General features: G+C 41.7%; 1 protein-coding gene across 2 annotated transcripts in view; it reads left to right on the top strand.

Moving 5' to 3' along the window:
- The window catches only part of KIT (KIT proto-oncogene, receptor tyrosine kinase), a 55793-nt gene that overhangs the window by 5711 nt on the left and 26789 nt on the right, over nucleotides 1–23293 (top strand). Inside the window, exons 2-5 of one of the 2 annotated variants that reach the window (XM_039551147.1) lie at nucleotides 12479–12718; nucleotides 16290–16568; nucleotides 19593–19729; nucleotides 22379–22538. In XM_039551147.1, coding sequence (XP_039407081.1) covers nucleotides 12479–12718; nucleotides 16290–16568; nucleotides 19593–19729; nucleotides 22379–22538 — 816 coding nt within the window. The remainder of the gene's footprint in view (nucleotides 1–12478; nucleotides 12719–16289; nucleotides 16569–19592; nucleotides 19730–22378; nucleotides 22539–23293) is intronic. The other variant, XM_039551148.1, reaches the window with a different exon arrangement.

Genomic DNA, 23293 nt, shown 5'->3' with positions numbered 1-23293 from the left:
GTCTACCACCTGTTTTTTCTCGTAAATAGTTATTAAAGGTTAAAAGCTTCTCCTGATATCTAATCTCCCTTGCTGGTTGCTTAATTCCATCTTTTTATTCTCCTGGTCTTTTAGATATAAGTAACTGCTCATCACCATCCTTTCTATAATAATACTGTAGGCATTGACAATGTAAACACTTTGGCTTCTCTTTTCTATGATAAACCTTTTCCAACATTTTCTTTTGGAGTATCTTTTGTAACTCCTCCCCCTCCTGCTCTTCTCAGCCCTCTCAGACTTGTTTGCATTTCCTCCAGATATGATGTGTAAAATTGACATCTGACTGCAGATGAGAAATGCAGTTTCCAGGTTCAATAGTTACCTCCCCCTGTACTATGTGCTTCAATTTGATTCAAAGCATTGTAAATCTGATTTTAATCATGATTTGCATCAGCCAACAGTGAGCCTCATTTTAACTGTTTTGCATTTGTACTTAATCATTTTGCAAAGAAAGGTTTAACCTCCTTTATTACCACTGAGAGTTTTAATTAAATATAGCCTTTGCAGTTAATGTTATACTTACTTTGATTAATCACTGTGCCTGTATTTAAGCAATTATGTAGCTTGTTATATATACACTGGTCTTGATTCTTCATGTGTATGTTTTAGTATGAAAATAGAAAATGCTGACATTTATTGTGTTAGATAATTGATTTTTACCGATGATTTGCATTGATTACAGTGAAGAAAACAAGAATTCTGAAATGTTCTTCCGTTAGATAAAGAAATAGCACCACATAGAAGCCAGCCAATTCAGAAGAAAAAACTCATTGAGAAATGTTTTGAAATAAAGAATTAATGCCTGAAAGGCCTATCTGTAGTCAAAACTGGTGGTTTCTAATCACTATGCTACAAAAATTTTGAACTAGTCCACGTCATGTTCTCCTTATTCTTTGAATAGCAATAGAGAGAAACACTAATGGTTTTTTTCAGCTCCAGATCAGTAGCTCCTCTTTAAATGGACTAGTTGCTTAATTGAGTTGTACTGAATGAACTGAAATAAAGAAAATATTTTCTGTGCACATGCTAGGAAACTCCAGATGCCAAAGGCTGGTTTGTTGCTGCAGCACAACCTGCCTAAAGGTGCTCAGGAACTGACTTTGATGAATCCAGTAGTTAGATTATCTTTAAAATGTTGACAGCAAATGTACAGCTTGAATAAATTTTTTCTTTTATTTTTTTAATAATTAGGGGAGCTGTAAGTTTAAATTTATGTTGTTGTATTTTCAAAATCACTGTTGAGTATATTTACCTTTTAAAAGGAAAATTTGCATTACAAAAATGCTGTGGTTTTACTTTTCATGTAATATTAAATTAAATATGCAGCTTAATAGGGTATTTTTACCTGAAATGGTTCTGTTTGTATGCCTTGTATACAATTCTGTGCTAGGACCTGATATTGAGGCGTTCATTTTCTGCTGCTCAGTGGCTGGCTGATTCTCTCCTTCACTTTTGGTGCTTCTTTGTTTGCTACTGTCTATGTCATGGAAGTGCTTTCTATGCCTGGATGAGCATAACTTTTTAACTTTAAAAAGAAATTTTATTATCTTCCACAAAATACAAGCTTCCTCCCAGTAGTGTTCACTTTAACACAAGCTGTTAAGGTTTCCTATTCCATAGCATGTCTGACTTCCAGGTATTATACATAAAACTGCTGACTTTGCAGTAGTATTAATGTTATCATACCTAGGTTTTGAGGTATGTAGCACAATAAAAGAGGTCAAATGGAAGGAGCAGAAGTAAGCCCTGTGGTCTCCTCCTATAAGCTAGATATATTCAGAGGAGATCCTGAAATGGGACTCCCTGTTTAAGCAGGCACTCAGGCTGCACTCACATTAAGTAGTCTTATAATTTGTTTATTTATGTGTATCTCTCCTGGAGCAGGAAGGAGGACTACTTTTCAGTAAGCAGCTACCTCTGTATATGCAATTTGTGATAAGGCTTATAAGTAAACTAGAAAATAAAGTACAATTTAAAAGCAAAAACTCCACGTTGGACTTCGGCTGATATTAGAGATGAAGTTCAACAGCTGAGTTACTTACCTCATTGCCAGAAGACTGAGGAAATGAAACCGAATTGTCAGAAATATATCCAAGTCTCTGTATTCAAAGCACTTCTATTTGAGACAACATTAGTGACAGATGTTGCTGGGTGTTAGTGTGATTATCTGAGGTGAAATTTTTCACCTGAGGGTGTTCTGAAAAATGTGCCAATGACTCCTCCAGAAGCTGTCCTAGTCATAGCTTGAGAAGGCATATGCAAAGGTACTTCTGTAATATGCTGGGTACCTCACTAAAAAACTACTTACTAGATTTGGTGTTGTCTGTAAAACAACCCTTTTACAAGAATTTTTTACCAACATCTTAATAGAAAAGTTTTAAGTGTAATTTAGACAAGGGAAATCTAACTTCTTGCACACTTACCAAAAATCTCTGAATAGATACACGTAATTTATATGGGCAAATACGGAAATACCCTAAAACCTGCTTCTTACATGGATCCTGTGCCATGTGCCTGCATGACATGATGCAATGACTTTTATTTTGGTAACACAACAGTATAAATACCCTGTCTTATTACTAAACCCAGAATTTTTCTCATTAATCTATCAGTTCTTTCAGTGAAGGAAAAGAGAATACAAAGTATTATGTACATAAAAGACAACTGTGTCTTTTCTGCAAAATTTGGTGAACATGTTAATCTGAAGGTCTTGTTTATTGCTGTAATCTTCTAGGAAAACGTACTGAACTAAATATCTAGAGAAAGTAAAAAGCAGTGTTCCTCTTTGTGGTATTTAATGTGGTCCATCATACAAGCAGTGATAACATAATTATGCAATTATTGGTATATTTTCCCCTCTGGAGGCCTTATGTAGATGATTACCAGTGCACCTTTTAATGAAATTGCTACTATTTGATAAAATTACTGCCAAGACTTGAAATAATTAGAATTCGCATTGCCAAAAGTCTTACATCTCCTTCCTCAGTTGAGCCTTTTCCAAATAGGCATTAATTCAGATGGCAAAACGATTCACTGTTCTCCATTTTTCTCATTTCTCTTCATTAAAACTACCTTTTTACTGCATTTCAGAAAGCATGCTTTCAAGCCTGTGTTGCTCATTACAAGGAACATTCGTTCAAAATGGAAGTTGAAAGACACTGCACCTTTTAATGTAAATGTCAGCAAAGAGAAGTGAGAAGAAAGAGTCATTAAAGGAATAGAAGGGGCGCATGACAGCTGAATATGAATACGCTATGCATTAGTGTGCTTTTTGGTTCCTTCTAATCATTCTCCACACTTACCTTATAATTTGTTTATTTATGTGTCTAACAGCTGACAAAACTAACTGTGGGAACAGCTGGTTAATAAGTAATTTTGGAAATTAGAGGGAAGAAGGCAATAATTCAGAGTAAGGATCAGTCTAAATGTATAAATCTCAATACTGGCAAGTGTTGTGGCATACAGTTGCTTTTTTTTTTTTGCAAATCTACTTGTGTGCGTACATATATACATATTTATGTCCTCTGTATTTCTCTTTGAATAAGAATTATCAGGTAGTTGTTGTAAGCACAGACCATTCTAGCTTAAAAAAAACCAAACCTGGCAGATCAGTCATGCATGGGGTTTGGTTTTATTCATTGATACATTGCCTGTAGATTCCTTCCACGGTGGGAAGTTTAGGTAGAAGAGACTATAGTGCGTCAGTGTAATATAGTGAAATGGATCAATCACCTAGTGCAGGTTGTCACACATACTGCTTCGAGGTAAGTGACTGGGCTACTGTAGTGCACGTGGTACTCCTTCAAAAAACAAACCCCAAAACAACAGAAAAAGCCCCAAAGCCATGACTTCTCAAGAAAAGAGGATTCAGGGAGGTACCGTACTCAGCCTTGGAAAGAAACGTGGTGTTTGATCCTGCTGTAGCCATTTAGTATGTGTGCTAGACTAGAATTATATTCAGCTACATGTCTGCCTTTGACAAATGCCTCTATTTGCACAGTGAGGGATGCCTGTCAGAAAGGGCAAGGTGCTCAGCAGGCAGGAGCAATAGCCTGTTTGCATGTCTGGATTTTCCTCACCTCAGCAAGGGAAATAAAGCCAGTGGGGAAGAGGAAGGTGTGTCTGTCTCTGGAAGGTGCAGTTGCTTTCCCCAGTCCCTGGCCTTGAGGGAGTGTTGCACTTGCATGCATAGGGCAGCTCTCACATGGTTTTGGAGGTCATGTGAGGAATCTGCTCTGCTAAGCCTGCTTCTGAAGTACTGAGCTGTTAGCTACATCACTAATTGGTGTGACAAGACCCCCTGCAGGAGGATCTGCTGGCTTCCGCCCACAAGCCAGCGATTGTCCCAGGTGCTCATGCTTGTCCTGCCTGAAGAGCCTGTGAATGTCTCTCGGAGAGTGGGATGTACAGGGTCTATAGAGCTGGCTGGATTTGTCATCTTGCCACCTGTCTCTGATACTGGCTCTTCCTGATTCATCACATCTTGTTCGGAGGGCTGCATATATAACCTCTGTCCAGGTGTACCTGGGTGTGCCCTCAGTCTCCTGAGCTCTCTTCTCTGCAAGTGGTAAGCACCACGTGCCTCTTAACTTGTTCTGTGAAGTGCCTTGCCAGGGCATGAGGTGTGTCATGAGGCAGGTCCATGTAGGTTCAAATGCAGACTGTGGAGCTGAAAGCTTACTGTGGGGCATCACTGCAAAGGGGGGTGTCTCACAGCCACAGCCTCTGTAGTTCCCCATGCTTTACTGATGATAAAGACAACCTTTGTTCTAACCTCCTGCCACTTCCTCTCTTGGGTTTGCCATGGGTGGGAATCAGCTGGCTGGTTCCACACTTGCTCTTTGTGTGGGAGATCTCCATTTCTCCTTAATGCTATTTGCAGATGGAGTCAGCTTGGCTGCGCCTTTGAGTGCTGCACTGGCGAGCTCCCTCCTCCTGCTCTCTACAGTGCCCTTCCTTTGCCCCCTTCCCTTTCAGGGTGAGGGGGCAAGCAGGGCTGGGTGGGAAGACAGGGGTTGCCCTCATGCAGCTGGGTAAAAGTCAAAGCCCTCATTAATCCTCTCCATTGGTTTTCTGCTTAGTAATATGTAGCTTCTGAGAATCCAAAACTTCAGAGCGAGCACAAGCTTGTGAGCTCTTAGTATCTGCTTGGAAAACACAGCATTGAAGAGTCTGTTGGTCAGCAGATAGCACTGACCCTGTGAGATGGGTTAGAAACCAAACCGCTTAGTTCTGCAGGGAAACTTGATCAGCCTAGACTTAAGTATGTGTCCAGTGACAGATAATTTTTCAGTCTCTGAAAAGAAGTTGAGGCAGAGGAGACAGTCAGCAAGGATTTGTGTCATTCAGATATGCCGAGAGTCCGTGACACTTGCAGGGACAGTCATGTCTTGGGTATTTTTTGTTCTATGTCTTTGAGGAAGACACTAGTGTGGGTGTTGGTGTGTATAGTTTATTTTGCTAGCCACCTTTTCCCCCACAGCCTGGCTGAAATGGGATCTGATGTAGCTTTCAGATCAAGTAATTTAAAACTGACATTTGCCATTGCTAAACTTTTCATTTAGCATAAGGGAGAGTGTCTGTTTAGTGAAGTGGAATAAAACAAGTAAGCATATGATAGCATGTCTCCTTTGAAAAATCTGGGAGACTTATACATCAGAATAAATTTTAAGTTGTTTCAGTGTGGTTAACATGCAAGTTTGACACTTTATCTTTTTCCTTGGGGCATGAAATGGCAGGACAAAGAAAATGTAATTGAAAGGATCTACATTCATGTCCATCATAGCATATGTCAACTGTCATAGTGGCTTTAACAAATAGGAGACAGAGTTGGAAGGGTGATACTCTTCAATTAGACCTGTGTGTAAATACTCTAGAGAAGATTGAGTAGGCTTCTGGCTAGGACCTCTGCACTTGTGTAAAAGAGATGGTTTTGCTTCTGCTCTTCTTTCAGACCTGCAGGGGACTTGTGTGTCTGAAAACATGTTCATTTTTTCCAGCAGTGCTGGGTATGCTAAAAGAGGATATTACTTCCCTGCAAGCCATGTCTTGCTGATATCCCTGGACCATTGCATCTACAGCAGTGCTACTACTTTAACTGATAAAGCATATCTCTTGTTTCTGCTCTCTTATGTTGTTGTAGATGAAAAACCACGGTGAGTGAGGTCTGTGTGATAGCCCTTGAGTGAAGGCAGTGCCCAGAATGCATAGGCACTGAAAAAAATAGTCTCTCCAATTGTATCCAATCCCCACAATCTTAGACGAAAGTTGTGGACATTGTGTCACTTGACGTTTAGCTCCTCTGTGCATTTATGATAGAAAAGCATTAACTGCTTTAGAAATCATGGTCATCGTCAGGTCATAGTCAGGTCATTGTTTTCGTTGTGCAGTGTTTGTACAGCTTACATGATGATGACTATGAAAGTTATGGACAGCTGCGAGGGGGGAAGGCAGAAGCTCAGAAGAGCCTGCCATGCCCTTTCAATGTGCCCCAGCCCTTGAGGAGGCAGGGTGAGGGATTTGCCCTTGCTGAGCAGCAATGAACCTGTTGGCAGGGCGCTGCCAGTCCCGTGGACTTGGCAGAGAGGCTGGTACTGGATGTGAGCAGTTTGTGACTGCACTGCAAAGCTGTGCTGTGCCTCTGTCCTGGGAGATGTTTGACACAACTTTGAAGTGGAAGGGCATGGGATAAGGCACAGGGTTTTTTGTTTTTATTTTTCTTTGGAAGCAATCTGTTGTGTTACAGAGCTGCCACAAACTTCTTGTTCCTTTTAATGTTTAGATAAGAGTTGAAAGAGGAAGCAGCCACAGAGAGACTAACCTGTTGGCCTAAGGTTGTGCAGGAAATCTGTGGCAGAGCTGGGAATAAAATCCACAGTGCTTGACTCTTCATCTTATTCCATGGCAGTCCCACATCCTTTGTTTGCTTGGCAGCTGGAGATGGTTTCCAGTTGCTTGCAAGCTTGATGTGGACTTGCACCTGATGTGCTTTTCCATGCTACAGCAGTGTTGTTCTGAGGCTGAAAAGCTCCAGCATAAACTGTATTTTTTTTTCCCCAGGATGGTTCACTCCTTAGCCAGAGCTTTTGTTGTTTGCACATCCCTTAATTGTTACAGGAGCATTCTGCTGTCCTTAATCATATCCCTGCAATTTGACCTGCATTTCCTATCAGTATTATCTAGAGCTGTTTGAATTTCTAATTCCTCCAGCCTGGTTTTCCAGATGTTCCTTCTGCATGCAGAATTCACAACTGCTGTACTCCTCCTCTTTCCTTCCTCTTCCTTCATTTTAATATATTCATATATTCTTTTTCAGTTACACAGCCTTGTTTACAAGTGATCCCAGCATTGTAGTTTTTAACTCAAGTTTGTTATATTACAAGGAGAAGTTAGGGTTGTGGAAGCGAAGCTCTTCAGCTGTAGGACTCAAATTTAGTACATCCAAAATGGATCTTTGGCTGTCCAACTCTGAGCTTAGCAGTTTATTTTAGTTTTTCTAAATTGTGACTTATTAAATATTTGCCATTATCAGTGTGTTTTTGTTAGCATATAGTAACTACACGCTGTAGTTGCCCTTGAGGACAACTCTAGAGGATCATCCAGAATCCCAGTGTGGTACTCTGGCTGTGCAGTGTATGGGGAATGTTGAGTGTGTCATGGTGGGATCCACATTCTGTGATCAACAGTGGGATTATCTGCCCCACTTGAGACCACAGGACCCATGTGGGCAGAAGACAGGTTTCCTCTCTTCTCCTTGCCCTGAGTTGTTCCCCTGCTCAGGTGGACCTCACTGAGATGGGGACACTCAGCTGAATATTGAAGTAGTAGTCCACCTCCTTTTCAAAGGTGTAAAGAGGTGGAGAGAGAATGGAGAAATGCCCAGGTGTGGGGCAGATAACAGATTAAGGATGCATACGCATGCCTGGAAAACTTCCGTGGGGACATAGCAGTGTGTTCCTCCATCTCATTGCTCATTATAGTCCTGCTAGTGACTCGTAAAGCCATGATCCCACCTGGGCTGAACACAGAGCTCTGGTAGGAGACAGCAAACACTGTATCCCATGGGGTTTGGCACTTGGGAGATCTCTTTTCTCTGGCATATATACTGCCAACACAATTGATTCCTGAATTAGGAGTCTTGGTGTCATGGCTATGATTACATGGTCGATGTTACTGGAGTCCCTGAGAGCAACAGGGGCCTGGAAAGAGCCCTATCACTCGGGTGCCATACAGATAGAGCAGTCTCAGATGTGAGTCTGGGAGAAGATGATGAGAGAGCAGATGGACACATGCTGTGGGGATTAGTACACCAGATTACAAGTTGTTAGTTAAACTCTCAGATTTCTGTCACTTAATTATTCCTCTAAAAAGAAGATAGAAAGTCATTCTCATCTTTCTAAACACCATTTTAATTCTCTTTTTAAAGACAGCTGATATTTTGGTGCATAATATGAAGCAAATCTAATAGTCATTGTGTTTACAACTGGTTGTCCTTACACTGTCATAGTTTCCTTGAAGAGACATTATTTTCAGAAGGCAAAAGAAGAAAACCCTTTACACTCTGGGAATCCTTTGCACAAGGCATTATTCAGTTTGTAAATTGTTTTGCTGAGAATTCATAGACTGCGTAAAAGGAACCATAGCAAAATCATCTCAAAATATGAGTGATACTTCACCACAAGTGTGCTTATTTCCTCTTCTTTTTTTTTTTTTTTTTTTCCCAGTTCTGGTACATAACATATTTCTTGTTCATCTGGACAGGTCATGCTCCGCTGTGTTGTTTACTACCTTCAAAAACTTTTCAGTAACTTACTAGATAGTTCTGATAGTAAGTGTTGCAGAAATTTGAGCTCCTAACTTGAATGGATAGGATGAGAGCTAGGGGAAAGAGTATGTAAGAGTAATAAATATTCAATAAAAAGATGAAATTATGTTTTTCTAATCTTTCTGGCAATTATTTTTTGTGGGATACTTTTTTATATGTTGAGTCATGTGAGTTTATGTAGGGGATTGATTAGTGGAACTCATGGAAAATTTCTGGTGGTGCTGGAAAAACAGGTGCTGGTGGACTCGTCTGTTGGGTTTAGCACTGGTAAATCTTCATCCAGGGGAGATGGGGAGAGGACAAAGGCTTCCTCCAAAACCTAGACCACAGACAAAGTAATTAGTCTGTGCAGGTGGTCTGACCTTGCTTTGCTTCCTACTCTGTGGTGGATTTGTCAGGAAGAGGAGCAGTTACCTGACCTGGTCTTAATCCAGTATATAGCTTAAGAATGACTAAAGCCGTGAGATGAGTGAATTAAGTCTGGAGTGTATAACCTCACCCCAACTACTTATCCAGTTGTTTTTCTTGAACGTCTGTTGTTATCTGTGTGGGTAGGGAAATTCAGCCTCTGAATGGAGCTGCAGAGTGTGTTTTTGCATGCAAGTGGTGTTGGGTTTTGAAAAACGTTCCCCCTGGCTCAGGCATGGCCATTAGATGTCCAGTCCAGCTGTGCAGTGCTGTTCTGTCCTGTGCATCAGAGGGACATGGCAGTGAGTATTTGTAGGACTATTGAGCTGGCCTTCATGAAGGGAAGCGTTTGTTACTGCAGAACCTGTCCGAATTTACACACAACGCAGTGATGTGTATGGTTTGACAGATCCATCCTCGCGTAGTAGGTCAATTACAACATTAATCTTTACACTGCTACCTCTAACAGGTCCGTTTTCCTCTGCAAACCTGTTGGTTTTGACCTTCAGATCCCCTTGTGCCCTAGGGTTGGGTGCCTAGGTGGGTTTGGGAAGAAGGAGAGGCCCGATGTCTGTCTGCAGGACTTTACAGGCCGGTTTTGTCTGGGCAGTTTGGAGCCTACACTTAGGCTGTGTGTCATTATTGGGCTGTATAAATACCCAGGAGGGAAGTGGAGGGAGCAGTTCAGCAAGCCAGGCTGGCTTGGCATTTCCTCAGGGGCAAGTAAATGAGTTTGTTCTCTGTGTAGCCCTGGACACTTGGAATGAAGCCACCTCTTGCTGCAGCTGAGGCTGCTGCGAAGGAGGGGGAGCACGGCTCGGGCCAGCGGGCTGGTGTGCTCATCCCTGCTGCCTGCATCGTGCCAGGGCTTGGGAGCTGAGGCCAGGCCACAGCAGCACATCCCCTCGTGCTGGTGAAGGAGAGCTGCCCTGTGGCATGATGAGGGCATATGCTGGTATTTGCTCCATGGCAGGGGCTGTGTGACCTGCTCAGGACTGTGCTCCTTGAGACAACGGGCAGTGGGGGCCATCCCAGTCCAGCTACATGTGCACCTCCCTGGCGGAGCCCGGGCTGAGACCTTGCTGGCTGCAGGCATGGAGTGATTCCAGTGAAGGTTGTCCACATCTTTTGCTTTCTCCATCTTCCCTGACTCGTCTGTGAAGCTAGTGCCAGAATAGCTATACCACACCACACTTCTGCTGTCTTATGCAGCTCATGTAATTTGTCACTTGAAGTGCCCTGTGGTCTGTGGGAAGCAGCAGAGAAGTCTTCCAAAGACAACCCCATGAAGGACTTGCATGGTCTTTCAGGAGCCCTTCTCAGAGATCTTTGTCTTCTGTCTTCTCACATGCCAAAAGTTACTGGCTCTGATCTGAGGGGTTTGAAAATCAGAGGTTTTTTGCCTCAGCCCTGCAGTCAGGCACATCTTTGCCCAGGGCAAAGGATTTTTCCAGCGTTCCTGTCTACTGTGCCATTGCTGACTTGGGACTTGTGCTTCTGCGACCTTGGACTTTCACTCTTCTTGTTCGAGCTACTGTACCACAGCTCAGACACACACCTACACTTTGAGGTAGCAGATTTGAAATTAATAGGGTTTTTTTTCTGCATTTTTCTGGTGATTTTTATTTTTAGGGTGGTTGTTTGTGCATTCAGTCATGGAAGCATATATGCAGGATTAGTGGACCTCATGTGGAAAATTACTTGGTGACACTGGAAGAATGAGTGCCAGTTGAGTTTAACACTGATAAATTCTAATTCCAAGGAGGGCTCCTTCCAGACTACAAACAAAGTAATTAGTCTCTGCAGGTGGTCTGACCTTGCTTTGCTTCCTACTCTGTGGTGGATTTGTCAGGAAGAGGAGCAGTTACCTGACCTGGTCTTAATCCAGTATATAGTTTAAGAATGACTAAAGCCGTGAGATGAGTGAATTAAGTCTGGAGTGTATAACCTCACCCCAACTACTTATCCAGTTGTTTTTCTTGAACGTCTGTTGTTATCTGTGTGGGTAGGGAAATTCAGCCTCTGAATGGAGGTGCAGAGTGTGTTTTTGCATGCAAGTAGTATTTTCACTGGCATGACTCTGCTACTCCACATGGATGTTGTACAGTCTTGTACAACTCTGTGACATGAGCTAACAGCACAGTCATTGTAAGCTAAGGATCACTTGTAGGACTGAAGAGCTACTCTGAAAGGGGAAGGGTTTGTTACTGCAAGATCACCTCAATATTTGCGTATGTTCTTCTGATGTGCAAGTAGGTCCATAACTGAGAATTTCTCTGGATTTTTGACTGTGAACTTCATTTTTGTAGGCTCACTAAGACTTTCAAACCATGGGTATGCTAACTCAGCAACCCCCTGATTGGCTTACCCTAACAGTAGAGCCAGAAAAGCCTGAATGTGCTCCTTTCTCTGTGTAGACAGTTGGGAAGTAGTTGGGAACTGTGAACTGGAGCTGCCGATTCTACAGAGCTTTATTTTGTAAGAACTTTTAAAACACTGTGTTATGGCGTGTTCAGTGAAAAAGAAGCTAAATGGTCAATTAGAGCAGCTTTGGTGACTGGGAGTTTGGTGCCTCAGTGAAACTAATTTGGTGGTGTTGGGATGAAAACTTGAAGAATATTTTGCATGATTTTTTTTTTTTTAACGTGAGAAATGTTGAATTGGCACTTCAGGTAAAGAAATAAGCAAGTGTGGAAAGCATGTACTGATGCCTTCATTAAACTGGACACTTCTAATTCACGAGTGTGAGTGGAGCATCTGAATACATGAGAGCAGTTATAAAAAGATAACTCTTGAGCAAGGAAAACTTCAGTTCTTGGCAACATACTGAGTAAATGACAAAGAATGATTAAAAGTGTTGCCATGTAGGATCAGACTCATATGTTCTTGAATTTAATTTTTAAATAGCTTGGGTCTGTTCCCATTCAAAAGCCAAAACATTGCAGAGAGTGGTGCATCTGAAACTTTAATTTCAAAAGGTTTTTTAGAGGCCAGTTTCCACCTGCACAGGTTATTTTCTCTGTGTGCCAAAGGTCTCACAAGCCAAAAGGTGTCTGTAGAATAACATAGTGCCATTCCAGCTTAGTATTTTTAAGAAATAATTCCCAAAATATTAGTTGCATGTATACAGCTATAAATAAAATTTTGCTGCAGAAGAAAAGAGAGTGTTGTATTGACAGACATTCTATTCTGTGCTTTTTTTTCCAGGTGGTTCGCTGTCCCATGTAGAGTCTTTACAGGTTGTGAATAAAGGGGAGGAATTCAGGTTGACGTGCAACGAGGAGGGACCTGTGACATGGAATTTCCAGAACTCAGACCCATCGGCAAAAGCACGGAGTTCCAGTGAGAAAGAGTGGCACACCAGAAATGCAACAGTCAGAGACATAGGCAGATACACATGCAGAAGCAAAGGGAGTATTGTCTCCTCTTACTATGTTTTTGTTAAAGGTAAATATCAATGAAGGCATTATTTTTGCTTCCTCAGCCCCCCATCTTCACTCCCAAAATAAGAGGACAGTAAATGTTGGAGGAGGGAATGAGTTTGAAGTTCAGAGGCAGAACACAGTTGGGTAGAAGAAATCTTCTTCCCTGTCCAGTAGGAAGAAACCTCACTCTCTGCTTTGCTTGCAATGGCCTTTGTCAGCAGCACAAAGTTCTGGATGACTTCTTCTCTACATCCCCGTTAATTTTGTGGTCGTGCTTATCTGAGCTCCCTTTCTAGACGCTACCTAAGTGACCTGAGTCTGTTGTGTGAGTCAGTTATACTGTGAAGAAGTAAGAAATAAGTAGAAATGTCTTTTTAATTCTGTGCCATCCATCAGTATGGAGTCATGTAAGGTTTGGTCCCAAGCTTTTAATTTACTGAGGCAGTTAGCCTAAAGGATTTGGTCTTTTGAGACTGTCCTCCGAGGCTTAAGCCAGCAAACAGTGATGATTCCTCTGCCTCCAGCTTCTGATCTACCTTGTGACTGATCAGAAATGTTTCAGACAGGAAAAAAGTGCTTCTGCTCTGACACATTTCTCAATCCTTTATTGCTCTTCTTTGTGCAGTGTTTTCTTCAGATTCCTTCTCTTCTGATTTATGTCTGCATCAGCTGCCCCCAAGTTCACAGTTTACCATGCCTGGCACTCCATTTACTTTCCAAGGAAAATGGTTATTTTGCTTCCCCTTCCCATAAATCTGGTGGTCTCCTAAACAGTTAATAGAAAAAAGGTCCTATGGTATCCACTTTCTTGAAGACAGCATTACTTGGCCAACAGGGGTTGTCTCAAAAGAGCCTCCTCTGAACCCCGCTAGTCCTTTGAGAATTACTGCAAGGTTGTTCTCTGAGACAGGGAGATACCAGCATAGCAAAGCGCAGCACAGCGAAGGTTATTTTCTCCAGGGAAGATATCTGGTATAGTGGCCACACAATTTAAAGAGTGCTCCTTTAACTGCTCTGGGTTCTCCAAATAGCCATGCAGCTACCATGGATAAGTTTTCTTGACTTTCTGTTTTTCTCTGAGACTATGACTAAAGGAAATCTGACATGTATTTTACCTATATGTGGTAAATAGTGTTGACTTTACCTACCATGATTTTTTTCCTGAAGGTCATGGTAATTATCCCAGATAGCTATGATCATAGAGATGTTTTTGTTTTCCATTACATGAGTGACTCCTTCACCTTAGGATAGCAGGCAGCTCTCCTGAGCATGCTTACCACACATCAGGGAAGTTGTGTGGCCCTCATACAACACGTTGCTATCTTTTTTGTCTCAGTTGTGTGAAAAACGTGCCACCTTCACTTTGACAAGTTCCTGGCAGTGAAATAAGTATGTTTGTGAGGTTGACCATCATTTTGCAATAGGCGTGGTTTAATGACGTCTTATACCACCTGTAAGATGCTGTCGTATGCTCTGCTGCTTGTGGGGTTGCCACAAACACCCCTTATACTTTTCTGCTTGTAAAACTGGGAGTGAAGAGAGAGTAGGACCAAGGACCTTGATCCTGCATAGTGACACATAAAATGGTGGCATCTGTTGATATCTTACGTTCTTCTGAACCTACAAAATCCAAATTTCTTCTGTTTCTGTGACCAAGGATGACACAGTGTTGACAGACTGTGGATGTGTACCTTTTTCACCTTTCTGTTACGGCAGAAAGCACCTGTGTTGTATCTATAAAAGCAGCTTTTATCCTAATCCAAGCAAGCCCAGTTCAGACTCCTGCATAAGACAGAAAAATGTCTTGATTTTGATCTCAAGTCTTTTCAGAAGGAAGCAATGATAAGCACCACTATATCTTGTGTTGGAAACCTGCAGTATGCCCAGAAGGCAAGTGCAACCCAAGATGTCCCTGGCGTAGAAGGCTATGAAGGAAGAACATGAGCATGAACAGCCTTGTTTTTGTCTGGATTCCCCATAGGAAGTCCTTTCATGTCTTCTGACTGTGCTAGTCCCTTCAAGAGGGGAATTGAAGATGCAAGGGGTGCACCTCAACGATGTTACCTTCTCCAGTCAAGACCTTCCCCGCAGTTTCAGCTGTTAGTGAAACAGGTCTTTGTTCTTTCTATTTTCAAAAATTTCTCTTTTTTTTGGAGTTGTGGGGAGCCATACTTTCTGCATAATGAAGATATCTTGGTTCTGTCTGTATTGGAGAAAAGGGGACTGAGTAGAAAGCAATCAGGTATGTCTGTTAGCAGGGACATTTAGATGAGCACTTTTAATCCATCCTCTTCCTGCTCAGCTAGTCATAGCATTTCTTTTAAGGTCTCTATGTGCAAAATGTCACATTTTGATTCTGTTCAGAAATGCTTTACTTTTTTTTTCATTTCTTAGTAGTCTCCATCCTCTAATTCTAGACTGATGCTTCAAAACCTGTAGTTTGTGGGGGCTTCTTGGGTGGTAGTATCAAATTCAGCCAAAGCTACACCCTCACTCTAAGCTAGAAACCAGCCAGTAACTTCTCTGTTCAGTGATGAGGAACCCCTTGATATAGTGAATTGCTTACATAAACATCCCAGGCTTCATTTTCAGCCTGGTACTTCTTGTCTTAAACCAAATGCACATTGTCCATTATCTTAACCAAATTCTCGCAGTCTTCCTTGTTAAGCCATGGTTTGTTGATCTGTAATCATTCAGGTTGTAAGCATGTTTGTAAAAAGGAAAGAAAACCTTCCTCTTTTTTTTTGTTTTTTTAATTCATTCTCCTCTGTAGAGAGGGCAGATGGAATCTGAAATAAACTTTTACAGAGTGTTTGTCATCACACATTCCTTTATTTATGTGTTTGCCAGCTTCTTAGTATTTCAAGGTCATGACATATCATGGGCTTCAACTTTGGTTGTAAAAGTGTTTGAAGTACTATATGTTTGTGTGCTGTGGTTGGCCGAGATGAAATGCTATAGGAAAGTTACCTTGTGAAAGATGTGATGATGATTTTTCAATCAGATATGCTGTTTGTATGCCCAATTTTTCTTCTAAGGAGGCTAAAAATAATCTCTGCTTTCAGGGAGCTGAGAGAAAGAGAGAAGTTGTTTGCTGCTTCCTCTGGTAACAATGTGTGTTCATTTAGATTATGTATTTTACAGAAGTGAAAAACCATAATTTAGGTGCTTTTCAACTTCCATTTGCTCATAAATTTCTTCCAAATCCTCCCGTGGGCATGAAACTTTACAGCCCTGCCACTAGCTAAAAGCAAATTACTTTTAGTGATCTGTGAAAATCTGTTTACTGTTGTGGGGATATTTTGGACCTAAACAAGGCAAAAAACTCCCTCCATCTCCAAATAAAAAAGCAGTAAGCTTATTTTTAGTGCGAATGATTCTTTAGTGTACCTGGTATTGAATGCTACTGCACGTCTCCTGTCATGCTGCTCTTTTAGGACAAAATTTAATGTCTCTTGGTAAACATGAATTAGGCAATACTCAGTTTTACTGGCTGAAAAGAAACTCTCTTTGACAAGTGCCCAGTTGTAGAGTTAGGGTCATCAGAAGTTCCCATGCCAGCTTCTCTGACAGATCTTTGTGTTTCTTCATAGATCCAAATGTGCTCTTTCTTGTTGATTCTCTGATCTACGGAAAGGAAGACAGTGACATCCTGCTAGTGTGCCCACTAACAGATCCAAATGTTGCGAATTTCACACTGAAAAAATGTGATGGCAAACGTCTCCCCAGAAATATGACGTTCATTCCCAATCCCCAGAAGGGCATTGTTATAAAGAACTTACAGAGGTCATTCAAGGGCTGCTACCAGTGCTTGGCCAAGCACAATGGAGTTGAGAAGATATCAGAGAAGATTTTCCTGAATGTGAGACCAGGTAACACAGGATTTTTGCCTTCTTGTAGAGAGCCTGATTTTACTCCTCACCTCCCAGGAGATGTAGAGGAAGGGCTGTGTGTGAAGCCTCACTGCTGTCCAAAGGAAAGTGGTGAGCTTAGAAAGCTTGTTTTGGGCCAGTTGTGTCAGGGCACAGATTGATCTCGTGACACTTAACTTGTGGCTGTGCTCAGAAGGTTTGGCTATGATGAGTTTTGCTTTCTGTTCCTGGTGATTTCCAGGCGTTTTTTTCATCATTATAAGAAATGTGGGTTATGCTGTTAAATTCTGAGGGCAAACCAGCACCCTGAGGTTTGGACAGGTTTAAGCAGGCAAAATTATTTTGGTGCCTGACTCCTTTGTACGTTGCCCACAAGTGACAGTAGAAGGAGCTGATTGATGGCATTAAAGAAAAGGGATTTGGTGGAGAAGCAGAGCTTGTGAAAGGAGAAGGTCTTTGTCTTCTTATTATTGAGTGAAGATGATCACAACAGCTGTGTGCATAGATCATGATGGGGACTGCGTTGTGGCTGAGCTGCTGCATGCAGCACTACACTTGGCAAACCTGTTGGTGATACCCTACACTTGACCTTCAGACCCCCTTGTGCCCTAGGGCTGGGTGCCTAGGTGGGTTTGGGAAGAAGGAGAGGCCCGATGTCTGTCTGCAGGACTTTACAGGCCAGTTTTGTCTGGGCAGTTTGGAGCCTACACTTAGGCTGTGTGTCATTATTGGGCTGTATAAACACCCAGGAGGGAAGTGGAGGGAGCAGTTCAGCAAGCCAGGCTGGCTTGGCATTTCCTCAGGGGCAAGTAAATGAGTTTGTTCTCTGTGTAGCCCTGGACACTTGGAATGAAGCCACCTCTTGCTGCAGCTGAGGCTGCTGCCGAAGGAGGGGGAGCACGGCTCGGGCCAGCGGGCTGGTGTGCTCATCCCTGCTGCCTGCATCGTGCCAGGGCTTGGGAGCTGAGGCCAGGCCACAGCAGCACATCCCCTCGTGCTGGTGAAGGAGAGCTGCCCTGTGGCATGATGAGGGCATATGCTGGTATTTGCTCCATGTGTGACCTGCCCATTCTCCTTGGTGGTGGGGCAAGAGGTTGAGCAGTGGGGACCATCTCAAGTGCGGAGTCTGCTGTGGCAAGTTTAAATCTTCTTTTCCTGATGATTTGGAAATTCTCATACAATGAACTTTAATAACTACTAAATGTCAATTAATGAGAACAAAAGTTTAATCAGTACAGGCAGCTCTGGCATTCTTCTTTGACAAACAAAAATCAAATCCATTCTTGCTGTGTGTCGTTTGTTCTGTAACAAGTGGGGTTTTTTTCAACTGTTTCTTCAGTGATGGCCAAAGAAAGAAACCAGCTGGTTGATATAACTGATTTTTCTCTGACATAGGAAGATGGAGGCTGTAGTATTGGACTTTTTTACAGGATAAAAATCTCTAGTGGTGTGATTCAGTGATGACTTCAGATGGAAGGGTGCTGACCTGGTACCATTGTCAGCAAACCACTGATGGTGGGCAACCATAGGTGGCTGAGGGCACCTTGTCATTTTGCCCACCTTCTCCATTAGGAAGGAAGCGTGCAATAAGTAGAAGCATCTGCTGAAATCCATCAGCAGCATTGTCACTCAGTATTGTATTTGCTGTGCTATAGTGTTCAGTCCTTATTGAGTTCACCAGGTAAAACTCCCACTTTCTCCTTGGCTCAACATTTAAACATGTTGGAGATGCTTTGGTGCGTAATGTGTTTGTAGTTATAACCATGCCACTCAGACCCTCAGGTGTGAGCTTCTGGTGCAGAAAGACTGAAGAGGCATCCATGAAACAGGGAGCTGTGCAGGAGTACTCAGACACACATCAGCTACGACAGCACAGGGAGTGTTTATGTACAGCCCTTCTCAAAACAATGAGGAGCTTTATGGACTTCGGGCTTTTTTTTGGATGTCGAGAAATGTTTCTGGCAGATGAGAACACAGAATGCCTTCTGCACTGGCATCCTCCTGTCTCTTGGGTATGCTGAATGCTGAGGGGGATTTTTGTGTGAGCCTTTATATCTGAAGAGAGCAAACATGTTTCTTTGTTCTCTTCTGTAGCTTCTTACAGCAACATGAGGAAAACATTATTGTTAAAGTACGAATGCCTGACAAGCATGGTGTTTTCCTAAGTTTTGTACAGTTTACCTAAGACAACTACAAAAGTTGTGTCAGAGGTAGAAAGAGAGTCTGAAGACCTTATCTGCATTTACAGTTTGTCTTCCTGTGTAAAAGCCCTAGTGGGAAATTAACTGGAGTATAATAAAATGGGAAAAATTGAAGAAAGGATGAAGAAAATGGAAAAACAAGCCATGAACAGAACAGAGGGAGAGCTGAAGAGCTTTGCAGAGGCAGGAGATACGTAGTCCTCAGATACACCTGACTGTTGATGAAAGACATCCTGAAGCAGAACAGGGTACAGCTACCCCACGTCTGCATGTCACCACCTGATTCTTGGGTGACAAACTGTGAGCCATCACTGTGAGCAGAGGTTGAGGTGCTTTCAGGCACAGATGTGCAGAAGTCCTTGAGCTGTACCTGTCCTTCCTAGGCTGTCCATCAGAGCTTTTCAGGGACTTGTCACACAGTACTTTCTGTTGGCTGTAATGTTTTGTAATTAAAATTTGCAGTTAGTGCTGGGCTGCTGTTCTTCAGTGACTGATACTTACCATGTTTTCAGTTCCAGAGTGCTGCTTTTTAATCACTGTCATGAAACGAATTGTCTCACTGATGGTTCAACATCATTCAAGTTTATTCATGCAAGTTGCTATGCTCTAACAAGTATTATCTAACTCTTAAGTGTAATTTGATGCGAGGTTGAGGCAGAAATGTGCTTATTGTAAAGGAACAACTGTGTAATACGTTTAAAAAAATTTAATACATATCAGAATCTTGATTTTATTGGAAAGTTAATTAATGACTGTTGATTTTTATCCCCCTCGGAAGAGCTGAGACTAATGAAAAGTAATAAACTTCTAAATTGTTTTCCAGTTCACAAAACTCTTCCTGTCATCACCTTATCAAAAAGCTATGAGCTTCTCAAAGAAGGGGAAGAATTTGAAGTTACATGCATAATCACAGATGTGGATAGCAGTGTACAAGCTAGTTGGATTTCTCACAAAAGTGGGGTAAGTTCCTTTAATTGTATCGTGTGTCTCAGCACAGTTCACAGACTCTCTGTAGACATTCACATGCTTGTCTTGGGTACCTGATGCTGTGTTGATTTTGATTTGTTGCATTTACAAAGATTCAGTATCCCACAGACTGGTGAGAGGGCAACAGCTGTCCTGTGCCCATGAGGATGGCTGGGACGAAAAGCATCTGCATGGGCTTCTCTTCTCAAAAAGAATTTAAAGTTAGGCTCTTCAATGTGAAGTTTAGGTGACCTCTGTTGGGTTTCCTAAATACGGAAGCGTGGAGTGCCTACACATCACATTGCAATCAATGGGAGCTGCAAATATCAACACATGGACTGCAAATTACATATTCTAGTTGTTATCATTAACAGTAAATACCTGCTAATTAGCATGGGGTTGTGTGTGTGACAGGAATAGTAGTAAGCATTCGCAGGAATGATTAATTCATTTAAATTACATGGTGTGCCTCACTAACTGGAAAAGCTCTGAAAAATGAACCAGTGAACTGGCTTCTGTCTGCCAGTGATAGATGAAGTTACTGACTGCATCACCAGATTAAATTATTGAGAGGCTCAGTGCTCCAGGAGAGTTTGATACTGCAACTATTCTGCAGAAGAGAGGCAGAAAGATTCCCTTTCCTGGTAAGCCAGTGTGCTGCCAGCTCTGTCTTTGAAATGAGCAGTACACATTGGGTTGTTTTTGAGAATGCTTCTTGATCTTCTGGGTATACCCTGAAATTTAAATTAATTAAAGGCCCTTGTGAAGACCTTTTAGTAACTCCTACAATATACACTCCCATGCTAATTGACTGATCTTTTACTGCTAATGGTAGTGACCAGAATATGTAATTCTCAGCCCATGTATATGGAAGAAAAGCCTCCTGTGATATTTGGATAAATTACATCTCCTTGGGCACATAACGAACAGGAGTCTGTTCCCTGGGGCTGGGCATGCCATGCTTAGCTAATCCACCAGCTCTGGTAAAGCTGTTCTTGCTAAGTGCTTGCTGCTCCAGAAATCCCACCCTGCAGCTCTGAACATTGAGAAGGTCTAAGTGACACAAAGGTGGCTTGGGACATGCAGATCCGCTTTTGTTCCTGTGCCAGGACCTTTATCTGAGAATTTAATTTCTTCTCTCATTCCCCTCCCTTTCCTGTGTAACAGATTGATGAAATTCCCTTCATTTTTTGTGCTTTATAATTTTTTATTTAATGTGTAAAAGCCACAAGGAAAGTATTTTCCCAATAAGTTTGACTTTTCTGTCCTTTCTAGTAAATAGTAGGAGTTGCTGTCTTTGAAATACTATCAAATTGAATTTTGTGTTGAAGGAGAACACATAAATTTCATATTTAAGTAGATTTGGAATTACATTTTGTCCTGAATAGATGAGAGGAAAAAGACTGAAATGCTTTTTCCATGTATGACTGAAGTTACCACCGCTTTGGAAAATTAGGAGACTGGTTACTAACAAGCACATCCATACTAAATACACTTCTCTTGTGATTATTATAACTCAGGAGAAATCAAAATTGCATTGAGAAGCTTTAATTTATCTAGAAGCTCTTGGAACATCCAAGAATTGCAGTAATTCAATTAGAAAATCATAACAAGTCCAGGTCTGCGTTTGGATTAATCAGTGTAAATTTTATCAGTCTTCCCAACCATACCGAACATTCTCACAGAGACTCAAGTCAATATCTCAAAGCATTTATTTTTTCTACGCATATGTATAGAATCATGACATATTTAAGAGAATGAAATTTCCAGTTGCTTTTAAGATTAATAAATTTAGATTTCTATGGACCAAGAATCAGAGTGGGTACCAGAGGAAGGATGCTGTGTATAGTCTGCTGCCGGTAGGGCTCTGTGCAGCATGCCTGCAATCAGGAGATGCTGTGGCCTTGGGACATAGAGCAACACAGTTAAAATGAAGCCCCAAGACTTTAAATTGTCTCTTGTCATTCTCCGGGAAGCATTGCAGCCATTAGAGAGTCTGCTGAACTTCAGGCACCGCTTGAGTGGTGAACCACACTTCTGAGTTGCAATGACTTCATACAAGAGCTGCAGCTTCTGAGCATTAGGAAAATCAGGATCCAGTGGTCATTTTGCATCAAGCCCTACAGTTAGAAGTGCTGTTCGTGCAAATAAAACCTTCAGTTGGTTTTTCACCTTCTCAGTATTGGAAATGTAGGCAGAATGAGCTGGGTCTGACCTTGGGTGCAACAGACTTGTCATTAGGTAATGGGAACATGTGAAGAAGCTACAGCTATAGTTCTTTGGCTTGGGCTGGTCTCCTCCATTTGGAACTCTTGGGGCAGGTGAGCACAGCCCCAAATTCACCCCAGCCACACCCCATGTCCCCCCACATTCTTGCCTTAGAAGGGAGCTTGTGGGGGAAAAAAAAAAAAACAAGGGGAGGGGATAAGACTTAGGAGAGGACATTATCTCCCAAAGGCAGCTGATCACACACTTGTTTTGCATGGAGAGATTCTAGTGACAGGTTTGGCGTGCTGGCTTATTATTCCAGTTTAAAGTTATGAATATTAATATAGCAAAGTTATAATTACTCCTATTTTTAATTTATCTAGGAAAGATGATGCATACACAGTGTTTTAGATGTTAATTGTTTTTTACCGACAGATTGTTACAAGCAAAAGCAGAAATTTGGGTGATTATGGATATGAAAGGAAATTAACATTGAACATCCGTTCAGTGGGAGTTAATGATTCTGGAGAATTCACATGCCAAGCAGAAAACGCTTTTGGAAAAACCAATGCCACAGTAACCTTGAAAGCTCTAGGTAAATGCTTCTTGTAGAAATCTTAACATTTCTAAGAGCAGGAGATGAAAAGTGAGAACACTGGGGAGTCTCTCTTCGTTCTCTCTCTTTTTCCTCAAACCTCAGTGAGTAAAGTTGCTTTTCTGTAAAGGTTATTGCTGACTGGTACCATATGGGATGGTTCAGGAAGTTGTGGTGCGTATGGCTGCCTTAATTTCTATAACCCTTTGCTCGTTATTCTAAAGTGATACTAGAACAACCACCCAACAGTGTTTCTGTCCCTCTGGTGTCTCATCCTTCCGAATTCAATCTAAAATTTAAACGGGTTTTAACAAAGCAGCTAATTTACCTTTGCCTGGTACTGTCCCTATGCTTAAGTAATTTGGCAGCACAAGCGCAAAGCACATCTTCAGTACCTGCCTTCCAAGCATGGGGAATTTCACTGACAGCGTGTCAATGTTTTTTACGTAGAAGCTATATTTATACCTCTATTTAAAATAATGCTGTGAGCAATGTCATGGTGTACATAGACAGCATGAAATTGTTCCGGAGGTCACCCCCTTGTTAAACCCACTATCCATCACTTCTACATGTTTTGGATCATGTCCCTAAACAGTGAGCAAACTCCCTTCCTCCTCTTGTTTAATAACAGATGTGTTTAGAGTCTACTATATATTAACTTGGATGACACACAGTGCCTTTTGAATTTTAAAGCTGCTGAAATCTGATCATTTGATAAATTGAGTACAATTAAGAACATGTTGGTATAGTTAATA

Source organism: Corvus cornix, chromosome 4 (assembly GCF_000738735.6).
Source record: "Corvus cornix cornix isolate S_Up_H32 chromosome 4, ASM73873v5, whole genome shotgun sequence".
Taxonomy (NCBI): domain Eukaryota; kingdom Metazoa; phylum Chordata; class Aves; order Passeriformes; family Corvidae; genus Corvus; species Corvus cornix.
Note: the sequence above shows the minus strand (reverse complement) of the source record. Positions and strands in the feature narration are given on the sequence as shown.